Source organism: Microcaecilia unicolor, chromosome 1 (genome assembly GCF_901765095.1).
Source record: "Microcaecilia unicolor chromosome 1, aMicUni1.1, whole genome shotgun sequence".
Taxonomy (NCBI): Eukaryota; Metazoa; Chordata; class Amphibia; order Gymnophiona; family Siphonopidae; genus Microcaecilia; species Microcaecilia unicolor.
Genome location: NC_044031.1, coordinates 339,505,811 through 339,519,686, shown reverse-complemented (window position 1 = coordinate 339,519,686; position 13,876 = coordinate 339,505,811). Strand labels below are relative to the sequence as shown.

General features: G+C 41.6%; 1 protein-coding gene across 1 annotated transcript in view; it reads left to right on the top strand.

Annotated features, from left to right (window-relative positions):
• Positions 1-13,876, top strand: part of DROSHA (drosha ribonuclease III) — a 552,432-nt gene that overhangs the window by 290,120 nt on the left and 248,436 nt on the right. Inside the window, exons 16-18 of the mRNA XM_030216759.1 lie at positions 4,651-4,758; positions 5,065-5,203; positions 12,770-12,830. Of these exons, the coding sequence (XP_030072619.1) occupies positions 4,651-4,758; positions 5,065-5,203; positions 12,770-12,830 (308 nt within the window). The remainder of the gene's footprint in view (positions 1-4,650; positions 4,759-5,064; positions 5,204-12,769; positions 12,831-13,876) is intronic.

The following is a 13,876-nucleotide window of genomic DNA, read 5'->3' as shown; positions in this document are numbered from 1 at the left end:
CAGCTCCTTGCTCTTGGCCATTTTGTAGAGGTTAGAGTCTGACTGATTCACTGAGTCTGTGGACAGGTGTCTTTCATACAGGTGACCATTGCCGACAGCTGTCTGTCATGCAGGTAACGAGTTGATTTGGAGCATCTACCTGGTCTGTAGGGGCCAGATCTCTTACTGGTTGGTGGGGGATCAAATACTTATTTCCCTCTGCAGAATGCAAATAAATTCATATACTTTCCACAATGTGATTTTCCGGATTTAATTTGTGATGTGCTATCTCTCACTGTTACCAATAACCTACCCTTCAATTATGGGCTGCTCATGTCTTTGTCAGTGGGCAAACTTACAAAATCAGCAAGGGATCAAATACTTATTTCCCCCACTGTATATTATTGGGCATATCCATGTAAAATCTTGTAAATCATTGTACACAATTTAAATTGAACGCAGGCTTCCACTGGCAACCAATGAAGTCTTACCAACATTGGAGAAACGCTAATATTTTCATGGGCAGCAAAAATCAAATGGTCATCCATATTCTGTAGTGTTTGCAACTTTTTGAAAAGGTTTTTGTGACAACCCAGATAGACAATATTACATCAGTCCAACTGGGACAAGAAAAGACTTGGAACTACTAATCTGAAAAATTTAATTCTACATAATTTTCTTTGCATCAGGAAAGCTTTTGTTACCAACACATTTACCTTCTGGTCCATTGTTAAACTACTTGTCAAAAAAAACTCAAATTTAAAATCAGGATTATTCAGTTTCAGTATATTATCATTCCATATCTTGTCGTCCTGTCCTATTAATAAGAACTTCATTTTGTCCTTTTTGCCACAGGAATGGAAATAGATAGATTTGATGGGGCCAACAGTCCTTATCTGTTGTCATGGTCTGTGTTTCTGGCCTGGTACTTCATGCAGTGCAGACCAGTTTTGAATTATCATTGATTGACATCCAAGTTAGACAGCTTTAGCTGATCAGCAAGAGGCATTCTAACGTCAATTAGTTTCCTTGTGTCCTTGATGTCGTTATCTGGCCTCCCCTGGCCTTGTCATGTCCCACTGCACCATTTTCTTACTAATATCAACCTCCAGGTGATATGTTTTAAAAATCGGTATTACAGCACGTCAGGGAGTGTGGATAATTGCATTGTTTCACCAGCCATTTGTGTGATAGGGTAGATACTCAGTTGCACTTGGGGGGGGGGGGGGGGGGGGGCTCTAAGAAACTCTATTGTGTCATAATAATGAAATACGTAGGTGCTATCCATGATCTTTGCTTTTCCATTGTCATCTTAGCCAGCAAGCACCCTGAAAAGCCTAACTGAAGTAAGTTGGATAGAGTTACATCAGACCGTATCCCCCGTATTCTATATAGCGCGTCCGAAATTGCACGCACAAATCCGTTCGTGTTCTGGGTTTGCATGCTCAGTTTAATTACCTTAACAAGCCAATCAGCACTGAAAATTGCCAATTTATAAGCAATTATTGACACTAATAGAAATTAATTAGAATTTATACGCACAACTCGCATGGAGGGGCATTTTCAAAAGGGACGTACAAGTTTTGATTTGGACGTCCTCGCAAAACGTCCCGATCCAGGGGCGGGGAAACCTGTATTTTCGAAACAAGATGGACATCCATCTTTCATTTTGAAAATACCGTCAGGGACGTCCAAATCCTTAAATTTGGTCGTCCCTAGACATGGACGTTTCTGATTTTCAGCGATAATCGAAACCAAGGACGGCCATCTCAGAAATGACCAAATGCAAGCCATTTGGTCGTGGGAGGAGCCAACATTTGTAGTGTACTGGTCCCCCTGACATGCCAGGACACCAACCGGGCACCCTAGGGGGCACAGCAGTGGACTTCATAAATTGATCCCAGGAACATAGCTCCCTTACCTTGTCTGCTGAGCCCCCTAAACCCCACTACCCACAACTGTACACCAGTACCATAGCCCTTAAGGGTGAAGGTACAGTGGGTTTGTGGTGGGTTTTGGAGGGCTCGCTGTTTCCTCCACAAACATAGGTGGGGGGGGGGATGGGCCTGGGTCCGCCTGTCTGAACTGCACTGCATCCACTAAAACTGCTCCAGGGACCTGCATACTGCTGTCACGGACCTGAGTATGACATCTAAGGCTGGCATAGAGGCTTGCACGACATATTTTGAAAGATTTTTTTGAGGGTGGGAAGGTGGTTAGTGACCACGGGGGGAGTAACGGGAGGTCATCCCCGATTCTCTCTGGTGGTCATCTGGTAATTTCAGACACCTTTTTGTGCCTTAGTCGTAAGAAAAACAGGTCCAGGTGAAAACGTCCAAGTGCTCGTCAGGGACGTCCTCTGTTTCAATTATGGGTCAAGGACGTCCAAGTGTTAGGCACGCCCAAGTCCCGCCTTCGCTACGCCTCCGACACGCCCCCTTGAACTTTGGGCATCCCTGCAACGGAGTGCAGTTGGGGACGTCCAAAATCGGCTTTCGATTATACCGATTTGGACATTCCTGTGAGAAGGACGTCCATCTTCCGATTTGTGTCGAAAGATGGACGTCCTTCTCTTTCGAAAATGAGCCTGTAAGTGTATTCTGTAAAGTGGCACATATAAATTTGAATGCGTGCTGCCAAAAGGGAGCATGGAGTGGGTGGGTCGTGGGCATTTCAAGCAATTGCGCACAGGGTTATAGAATACACCTGCTCCTCGCCTAACTTAGGCACTGTTATTTATACCAAAGAGTTAGGTGCAGGCATGGCTGTTAGGGGTATCTATAAACTGCGCAGTTTATAGAATATGCCTAGACGGAAATTTTTTGGTGCTGATTTTTCAGGCACCATATAGAATCTTTCCGTATATATGGAAAGATTCTATATGGTGCCTGAAAAATCAGCACCAAAAAATTTCTTGCTTTGGCTATTTCATTACATTTTTCACAACAAAAATGTCGCCCGTTTTAACGGGCTTTACGACTAGTCTTTCAATAAATAATATTCAAACATTCAGTGACAAGTTTGTGACTGCATCAGACACACCTTATATATATATATATATAAGGTGTGTCTGATGCAGTCAGAAACTTGTCACTGAATGTTTGAATATTATTTATTGAAAGACTAGTCGTAAAGCCCGTTAAAACGGGCGACATTTTTGTTGTGAAAAATGTAATGAAATAGCCAAAGCAAGAAATGAGAGTTCCTCAGAGTGTGTATGTTTGAGAGAGAGTGAATGTGCGAGTGTGTGTGTGTGTGACAGAGAGAGAGTGAGACTGGGTGCGAGTGTGTTTGTGAGACAGAGTGTTTGTGTGAGAATGAGTATGTGCGAGTGCGTATGTGAGACTCAGTGAGTGTGAGAGAGAGAGTGTGTTTCACACAGATACAGTGTGTGAGACAGAGAGAATGTGAAAGTATGTGTGCGATACACAGACTGTCTGTGAGACTGAGAGTGTATGAGACAGAGAGAGTGTGTGAGAGTGACTGTGACACATAGAGAGTCAATGTGATACAATGTGAGAGACAGTGTGTGAGAATGAGAGAAAGACACTGACTGTGAGAGAGAGTGAGTGAGTGTGTGTGTGACAGAGATACCTCCCCCTCCCTCTCTGGTGTGAGGACCCCCCTTCCCCCCTGGTGTGAGGACCTCCCTCTCCCCCCTCCCTCTCTGGTGTCAGGACCTCCCTCTCTGGTTTCAGGACCCCTCCCTCTCTCTGGTGTCAGGACCCCCCCCATACCCCCTCCCTCCCTCTCTCCCTCCCCCCCTCTCTCCCTCTGGTGTCAGGACCCCTCTCTCTCTCTCTGGTGTCAGGACCCCTCCCTCCCTCCCTCTCTCTCTCTGGTGTCAGGACCCCTCCCTCCTTCTCTCCCTTTCGATTTATGCCCCCACTCTCTAAAGGGACCGAGAGCCGCACGTCACCCGATGCATCAAACATGGCGCTGCTGCTGAGCTCCGATGCGCGGGAAAGTTCCGGGCTTGCCGAAGCTGCCACTCATCAAAGCAACTCGTGCCACACACTCCTGCTGCGTTCTTCCACTTGCCGCAGCGCAAGCAACGCTTCACCGGGGCGCAGAACAGCGTGCCAGTGTCAGAGGTATTGGGTGCATTTTATCAGCGGCGGCGTAGGTACTGGGTGGTAGCGGCAGCGAAGTGGGTGTAGTCGGGAGAGAGCTGTAAGAACTGCTCGTACTGTCCCCGCATATCCCCGCAGCAGGTATTGAGGCACGGGAGAGAGGTGTGACGTGCCGCGCATGTGCGGCACATCGGTCACTCTTCATTTATATAGTAGGATATTTATAACCTGCATCTCTGACGGTTCTAGCAGCTTATAATAGACTCCAATAACACTACTCAAATATAGCAAATAGGCCTCAGCAACCCAGCACTTGAAAACATTAAACACATTGTCTTGTCTTAGTACTTTTTCAGCATAACCAAGATGTGATTAGGTTTTACTTGTTCAGTTTTCTTTGCTTCTTTAATGATATAACACCTTAAGGTGCCCCTCTTCCTCCTCAAGACATTCAGAAGTCACTCAAGGTGGTATTGTATTAGAATTGTTTTAGTTTCATTTTTTTTTAAAGAAAATGTATTGCCTAGAAAATCTGTAGCACTCTCTCCATGTTATTTTTCATATCTGCTGTCATGCTTCTCCCCTTTTCCTCCTCTAGCATGCGATGATGCTGCCAGTGCTGACCCACCATATCCGCTACCACCAGTGCCTAATGCACTTGGACATATTGATTGGATATACATTCCAAGATCGTGCTCTGCTGCAGGTAACTAATGCCCAAACCACTTTATGATCTCATTTTATTTTTACTCTCAGTTATTTATTTTTACAATAACAGAGGAATACACATGAAAATAATCAAATAAAGACAGGCAAGGAAATACTGATTATGAATAGGGATCCTAAACTCTGTTGAAAATCATGGTTCATGGCTGATAATTTTTCCTACCTCATGAACAAAAATATTTTTGCAGTTGTTTGCAACTTAAATGTCAGACTTGTTCTCAGTGAAGCTATGGTCATAGTTTTGAATTTCTTATAGTAAAATGGTGAGTCTTTTCCACTTTTTCAGTTGGCGATGACACATCCGAGCCATCACTTAAATTTTGGTATGAATCCCGACCATGCAAGAAACTCCCTGTCTAATTGTGGCATTCGGCAGCCCAAGTATGGAGATAGAAAAGTCCATCACATGCACATGAGGAAAAAAGGTAAGTTGTCTGTTTAACAAGGCATGCTTGTGGGAGGTGGAATTCAGTACCTCCTTTTCTTTTTTTTTTTGGTTGGGCCCAAATTTGTGGCTTTTGTGTGCTCCGAGGGCTAGGGTGAGGGAGGGTGGTTCCCATGAAGAAAAGAACATAAACATCATCAGTGAGTGCAAAAGGGAACAGTGGAGACTTGCTTTACTGCTGAGCCCCAGGAGCCTAATTTTAACACTTTGAACCTCGTGGGACTGATGATGCTGTGGATCTATAGCCATCCCCTCCCCATTTCTCAGTGTCCTCAGCAAAGGTCCAAACTATTTGCATTTTATGGTGAGTGTGCAATTATGGGCCTTTGCTGATACTGGCAGAGGATAGGGACAGCTGCAGAAACGATAATGTCACAAGATCAAAAAGACTAAAAACTTTCTGAAGCAAAATGGGCTAGATGAAAGAGTCTCATGGACCAGAAATAAACAGCTGATCACAGTTTGCGCATCCCTGATCTAGTAAAAAGCATTTCCATGTCTCATCCCACTCCCATTCATTCTTCCCTCCCATTCTTCCTCTCTTTTGCCTCTTCTTCAATCTTACCTCACTTTTTCTTTCTTCTTTCTTGTCAGAATAAATTGATGTTACTTAGAACGCTTTTTCATCTTCTGGATCTGAACATTAGGGAGGTAATTCTATAAATGAGGTGCTGCCATGTGTAAATGTTCAGAATGCTATGGACAGCCATGCATTTCTGGACTGAATGATCCTCCCAAGCTCCTTATTCAGTTTATGCTGGTTCAGTTGAGCAAAGCTTCTTTTCAGCAAAGTACTGAAGCTGAATTTAAAGTTAGGGAGTCCCTTCTCTCTCTTCCGCCTCCCCCCCCCCCCCCCCCCCCCCCCCACGTTCCTCAGTGTGGAACTTGTTCTTGGGATGCTGTGGGGGTAGAATAAGTGGCTTTGTGTAGCCAGCTCTTGGACCTGATAGTTTTTCTGGTTGACAGTTGAGCAGTGGGGTTCAGTGTTTGCTCCAGCTCGAGATTTGTCTATTTCTTGGGAAGACAAGTCTTTGTCCCTTCTTTTCTTCCCCCCCCCACCAACCAACACAGCATGATGGCAAGTATAATTTCTTGTTCTTGTGTGTCTGAGCTGTATGTGTGTTCTTAGCACTGTTTACTATTATAGTTTCACAGGCAGTGTTTTTCTCTGTTAAGAAGTCCTGGTTACAGTTCACTCCAGGGCTGTGTCTGTTCTGCAGACATTGCAGGGTTTGCCTGTTCTGACTTTGTTCTTCAGGTCTCCTAATTTTTGCAAGCCGTTTTCTTCTAGGTGTCCCTCATCCATCTATTTTCTCTCAGGACATCAGCAGGGAACATGACAGTTGCTTCGCCCAATTTTGCCTTCAGTGGGCAGATGGTCTCGAGCAAGTACAGAGAGCTGTTATTTAGCCCTGGTGTTGTAAAGCCATGTTCACCTTGCTATTGAAAGTTATTCAATTACCTGCTAAAATCGGCTTCTTTCTTCTTCTGTACAAGCTCTTTTTCTGCTCCAGAGGGTCAAATTTGCAAGCGTATTCTGCAGCTTGCAGCTATAGGAGCCTTGTTAACTGTCCAGAGATGTTTCTTGTGCTTGGCGGGCTCCTCATTCTTGTTCTTTCCCTTAAACTTTTACTCGTCACCCTGGGCCTTGTCGGCATTAGCACACGGCAGCTGCTGCTGCCGCTTAGTAAACGGGGGTTGTGTGCTAAAGTGCCTCAGTTAGGTATGCACAGCCTGGTACTGATATGCACAGGCCGGTGATCATGGGAGACTTCAATCTACACATCTAAACCCCAGATACCACCACAGCTGCCTTCTTGGACACGATGACAGCACTAGGATTTACATAGGTGATCAGTTCTCCAACCCACGAAAAGGGTCACATACTAGACCTGGTATTTTACAAAGGGGTGGATATCCCAGAATTCTGGGATAACAATATTGAAATAACACCCCTATCATGGTCAGACCATTTTCTAATTAAATTCTCCGTAAGTGACCACCTAAAACAAATGGCATCTCCCAGAGTTTAAAAAACAAAACAAAAAGTACCAGGGCCTTCAAAAAACAGGGGTAACACCTTTAATCATATATTTTGTTGAAAACAATCCTTGAATGGACCTGACACGGTCCGTGTTTCGGCGCACAGTGCCTGCGTCAGGGGTCTACATTAAATATAAAAACAATAATTTAAAAATGATATTTCTAAATACACATATATTTGACTTTAAAACAGTAGGAACCATAAATATTGGAGCATAAACATAACATATACGTCACATATAAAGCCATGGAAATTGTATTGAAAATTAAAGAAATATTATGTCATATCTGCCAATAATAAGATAAACTACAATGGGAATGCTGATCTGTATACATAAAATCATACAATTGATGCCATTAATGCATGCATATTGAAAAACATATATATATTTATATATTAAAAGAACAAACAAAACAAAGTGGTGTGTATTACCTAATTGGCATTCTGTCCTTTAAAATTCATAAAATATTAACGATTGTAATATCATAGATCTACAATAACAGGATAGTAAAATAGTGAATACTCCCTCACAGGGATATTACCTCCAACAATATGAAAAAATGACTGAATGAAAGAACAATAAAATAATAAAAATATATATAATGAAAGGTAAAAATTGGTATGTACAACCATAATTAAATAATACAGAATTTTATAACATAAATGTAATTCAAAATGAGTAAAAATGTCAAAAATTGAGAAATAATATCAATACATATTTCTTAAAAAGTAATAATTATAAATGTATAAAAAATAAAACAGAAAAAGGAAATAGTAAAGAAATAAAAAATATATATTTTGTTCTTTTAATATATATATATATATATATATATATATATATATATATATATATATATATATATATATGTTTTTCAATATACATGCGTTAATGGCATTGATTGTATGATTTTATGTATACAGATCAGCATTCCCATTGTAGTTTATCTTATTATTAATGGCAGATATGACATATTTCTTTAATTTTCAATACAATTTCCATGGCTTTATATGTGATGTATATGTTATGTTTATGCTCCAATATTTATGGTTCCTATTGTTTTAAAGTCAAATATATGTGTATTTATAAATATCATTTTTTAAATTATTGTTTTTATGTTTAATGTAGACCCCTGATGCAGGCGCTGTGCGCCGAAACACGGACTGTGTCTGGTCCATTCAAGGATTGTTTTCAACAAAATATATGATTAAAGGTGTTACCCCTTTTTTTGAAGGCCCCTGGTACATTTTGTTTTTTGGACCTTGGTTTGTACTTTGCTCCCTCTCTTTGCTATACCTCCCAGAGTTTGGAAGGAGATTAGAGACAAAAAAAAAGCTGACCGCTGAGAATTTCCTAGCGGCTTTGGACTAGCCACATTTGGATGAAAAGACAACAACAACGTCAGAACAAGTTGATATCTGGAATACACACTTAGCCAAGACTTTAGAGAAAACAGCACCACTAAAAAAAGGTCTTATGCCCCACTCACAAACGCTCACCTTGGTTTTCTCCAGAACTTCGGATCCTTAAACGCGAGGGACGAAAACTGGAAAGGAGATGGCGCAAATCTCGCCTGGATGAAGACAGACTAAACTTTAAGAAGAACATGGCAAAGTACCACCAAGCATTAACAGCAACCAAAAAGCAGTATTTCTCACAATGCATTGCACAGACTGTCATTTCATCCAAGTAGTTGTTAAGTATAGTAAACAGCCAACAGCCTACTGCAGCCCCCACAACAGAACCAGCCTGCCCAGTCTAAACTGAATTGCAATGATTTTGCTGCATACTTTGCCAACAAAATTAAAAGTCTCCGCCAGGATTCACTGGCAATCCCAACCAGTCAACCAGAGGTGCACAAACTCGCCCCCTCCTGATGGAGACAGATGGGACACTTTTAACCCAATGACAGAGGAGAGCCTTGACAAAATCCTAAAAGACCTTCGACCAACTACCTGCTCCCTCGATCACTGCCCATCAAAGATAGTGCAGTAGGCAAGTATGGGCCTCATAGAAGGTGCCACAAAAATTGTGAACACCTCTTTATAATGGACAGCTACCAACAGCATTAAAAAGGGCAGTAGTCCACCCTTTGTTGAAGAAAAACAACCTTGACCAGGATAAACCTGAAAATTACAGGCCAGTATCCAACATCCCGTTTCTAGGGAAACTCTTAGAACAAACAGTCTGTGTTCAACTTAATGACTGGTTAGAAAAGAGAAACTGGCTAGATTCATGTCAATCTGGATTCAGAGCTGGTTATGGCACAGAAACGGTCCTTGTATCCCTACTAGATGATCTTCACAGAAACCGAGACAAGGAGTTCACCTCGATGTTAGTACTGCTTGATTTCTCTGCAGCTTTTGACATCAAGGATCATGATATCATGCTAGCACGACTGACAGAAACAGGTATCAATGGAACAGTATTTGCTTGGCTCAGATCCTACCTATCAGACAGGCAACAATCCATAATGTTTGGCAGCAACTCATCACCACCATGGACACTGACCTGCGGGGTACCACAAGGATCAATATTGTCACCTATTCTGTTCATTATCTACCTCAAACCACTAGCTGAGCTGATTCGGTCAGTGGACACTCAGTTCTACATCTATGCGGATATCTAACTCGACTACATCAACCACATGGATACCTGAATGTGGAGTCCCTCAAGGATCCCCTCTCTCGCCGACTCTCTTCAATCTAATGATGACACCCTTGGCCAAATAAGTTATTATCCAATCAAAACCTCAATCTATTCATATACGCAGATGATGTAATGATTTATATCCCGTTCAAACATGATTTAAAGGAAATCACCAACGACATTATTCAAAGTTTCCATATTATGCATTCCTGGGCAGATGCATTTCAGCTGAAACTTAATGCAGAAAAAACACAATGTCTTATACTAACCTCACAACACAATACGAGCAAATTCACCAGCATAAACACACCAGACTTGTCCCTTCCGGTTTCAGACACCCTGAAAATTCTTGGAGTCACCATTGATTGAAATCTTACACTTGAAAATCATGCAAAAAATACAACCAAGAAGATGTTCTATTCGATGTGGAAACTAAAAAGAATAAGACCTTTCTTCCCAAGGACCATCTTTCGCAACCTGGTACAATCACTAGTGCTCAGTCACCTAGATTACTGCAATGCACTCTACGCTGGCTGCAAAGAGCAAATCATCAAGAAACTTCAAACTGCCCAGAACACTGCGGCCAGACTCATTTTTGGAAAAACAAAATACGAAAGTGATAAACCCTTAAGGGAAAAGTTACACTGGCTGCCACTCAAAGAACATATCGCGTTCAAGGTATGCTCACTAGTTCATAAAATCGTACACTGAGATGCCCCAGCCTACATGTCAGACCTAGTAGACTTGCCACCCAGGAACGCTAAAAGATCATCCCTCACATTCCTTAACCTTCACTTCCCCAGCTGTAAAGGTCTAAAATACAAACTAACGCATGCGTCAAACTTTTCTTACCTGAGCACACAGTTATGGAACGCATTGCCGCTCAACTTAAAAACTATCTATGAACTAACTAATTTTCGTAAAGCGCTGAAGACCCACCTCTTCAACAAGGCATACCACAATGATCAGCAAGTGCAAATGTAACACGCCTCCACTTTGCCTATAATCAGAACTGTTTCTCTCTTATATCTGCTTAATTAATTTCTTGTTTAATCCAATTGTTAAATTTCTATTATGTCATCCATGTACATAAGCACATAAGCACTGCCACGCTGGGAAATGACCAAAGGTCCATCAAACACTAATTGTTACCTTCCACTCTATTATCTACCAATAACGATATATTGTAAGCCACATTGAGCCTGCAAATAGGTGGGAAAATGTGGGATACAAATGCAATAAATAAATAAATGTGCAGTTACTCATATCCATTGAACCTGACACCTACAGCCTTGAAGAAACTGATTACCTGTCTGTCATCAATTCAAGAATGGGATAAACACAACAAATTTTGCCTGAACCCAAGTAAAACTGAGCTTCTCTGGATCCCTAACATACAAGTGGATATATACCTGACATCAAAATCCCTTTTGGGAAGTATGAACTCCCTCTCAAATCACAAGTCAGGAACCTTGGAATATGGTTAGATTCAACACTTACTCTGATTCCCCAAATCCAATCAACCTTCAAGAGCTTCTTCTACTATTTGCGACAGCTATGCTGCCTCTCTCCTTACATCAAGAAGGTAAATCTTATCCCAGCTGTACATGCCATGGTAACATCAAGACTGGATTACTGCAATGCGCACTATACAATGGTCTGACTACAAAGGGCCTGCACCAGCTCCAGTTAATTCAGAATGCAGCAGCAAGACTCATAGAAGGTTGCAAGCGACGTGACCATATCACACCATTTTTTCAAAAACTTCATTTGCTACAAGTACAATAGAGGGCTAAATTTAAAACTCTATGTCTGATCTTCAAGGCCCTGAAAGGAAATGGCCCCGAGTATCTGAAGAAAAGGATGATCTCCACACATCGCCAAGGACACTAAGGTCCTCCCAAGGACTTTCACTAACCACACCCTCTCCAAAAGACATTACACGGTGTGATAACCGCAAGCGAGCCTTCTCCGGAGTAGCCCCCACACACTGGAATGCACTGCCTAAAAGACTGCGCTTAACACAAGACTATCTCTACTTCAGGAAGCAGGTGAAAGCTTGGCTCTTCAACCAGGCCTTTACTGGAAGAAGTAACTAACTCGTTAGTCTCACTCACTCACCCACACAAGGAGTGACTTAAGCTGCATATACTGCAGCAGGACATGTTTATCCACTCCTACCCTAGCTGAGATAATATTTAACCATTTCTCTGACCTCATGTGCAACTTTCTTTAAATCAATCGCTTTATTTTCTAACTCTTCCTACTTTCTTACCCTTCTATATGTTACATCTTTGCTTTACCCTTCGCTATCAATTATAATGTCCTATTACGTATTGTGTTGACACTGTAAATAGTATATCATGCCACACTTTGTATTGTTTTTGAATATTTTTACTGCTGTAATTGTCTGTTGCTCATGTTTGATCTATTCTTACTGTACATCGCCTTGAGTGAATTCCTTCAAAAAGGCAGTAAATAAATCCTAATAAATAAATAATAAATAAATATGGCATAAGTGGGCATGCCTATTTGCCCAGATGCCATTATAGAATTGGCAGTCACCATGCTGCATCTAGGTGCCTAGTTATAGAATTGTCCCCTTAACTTATAGAATGCTATAAGCTACATGTGGAATGCCAGCACTTAGGGGCACCTAGAGCTTATGCTAGTATTCTGTAAAGGAAAGTGACACCTACTTTTCTTTATAGACTAGTTGCCTGAGTGTAGGTGCTCTGTTATAGAATTAGCCTCTAGCTGTATATCTCTTGATAATACTCTGCATCTAATATACTGTACATTTTTGGGTTTTTGGTTTTTTTTTTTGTGAAGATTGTTGTTTTCTTTTTCAACAGGTATAAACACTTTGATAAATATCATGTCACGTCTTGGACAAGATGATCCAACACCTTCTCGGTAAATAACACACCTCAGACTTTTTCAGTATTATAAATGCAGTGCATTGAAGTGCACTCATTATTTCTTTGTGTGCAAGAGAAAAATATTAATTAAAAATCAAACAAAAAGGGCGTACCTATAGTCAGGGCTTTGGAGTCGGTACACCAAAGTTTTGATTCTGACTTTGACTCTCCTATTTTTCTACTGTCCGACTGCAACTCGTACTGATATTAGGCTTTAAATGATTTTGTTTTGGGAGGGTAATGGAATACGTTCAACATTCTTGTTCAGCTGTAGTTTATACTATTCATTCTAATGTTCATATTACTGCGGCTTATTCCATGTAGTTGTATTTGACAAAATTAAGACATTGGTAAATATCACTTTCTCCTGGGACAAGCAGGCTGCATGTTCTCACATGTGGGTCGATGTCCACGTCGGCCTAGGAATCAGCATTCTGCAAGCAAAATATAAAAAAAAGTTTTGCCAGAGTCTTCTGGCGCGCGTGTAGTGCGGACTGATTTTCCGTCCTTTGCGTGAATGCGTTCCCTCAGTTTTCTTTTTTCCACGTTGAGGTGCGGTAGGTTTTTATCTCCGTTCCTCTCAGACCCAGGAAAAGAGTCTTCGCAAATTTTTCACTATTTGTTGTTTATTTTACTTTTTGTCCAGTTTTAAATTTTAAAAAAATCCATAGTGTCTTTTAGATTTTTTCACTTTTTAAAGTTTCCTTTGTTTTTCGACACGGCCGGCTTAGGCCGCGCGGTCGGGTTATTCCCTTATTTTTTGTTCCCTTTTTTCTTTTAACAGGCACAATCGTGTCTTTTGATTTCGCCGAAGCCGTTTTTCCTTCCATGTCATCGAAGACACCCAGCAGCTTCAAACGTTGTACTCTGTTCAAACCGGACCATCTCAGGTACTGATACCCATGCCTGGTGTATCCAGTGCCTTGGGCCCGACCATAGCCCAGCCGCTTGTAGTCTGTGCCCTCGTATGAAGAAACGGACCCAAGCGTCTCGAGAAGCCCAACCAGAAAAGATTTTTGGGGCTCAGTCCAGTCCTTCGAC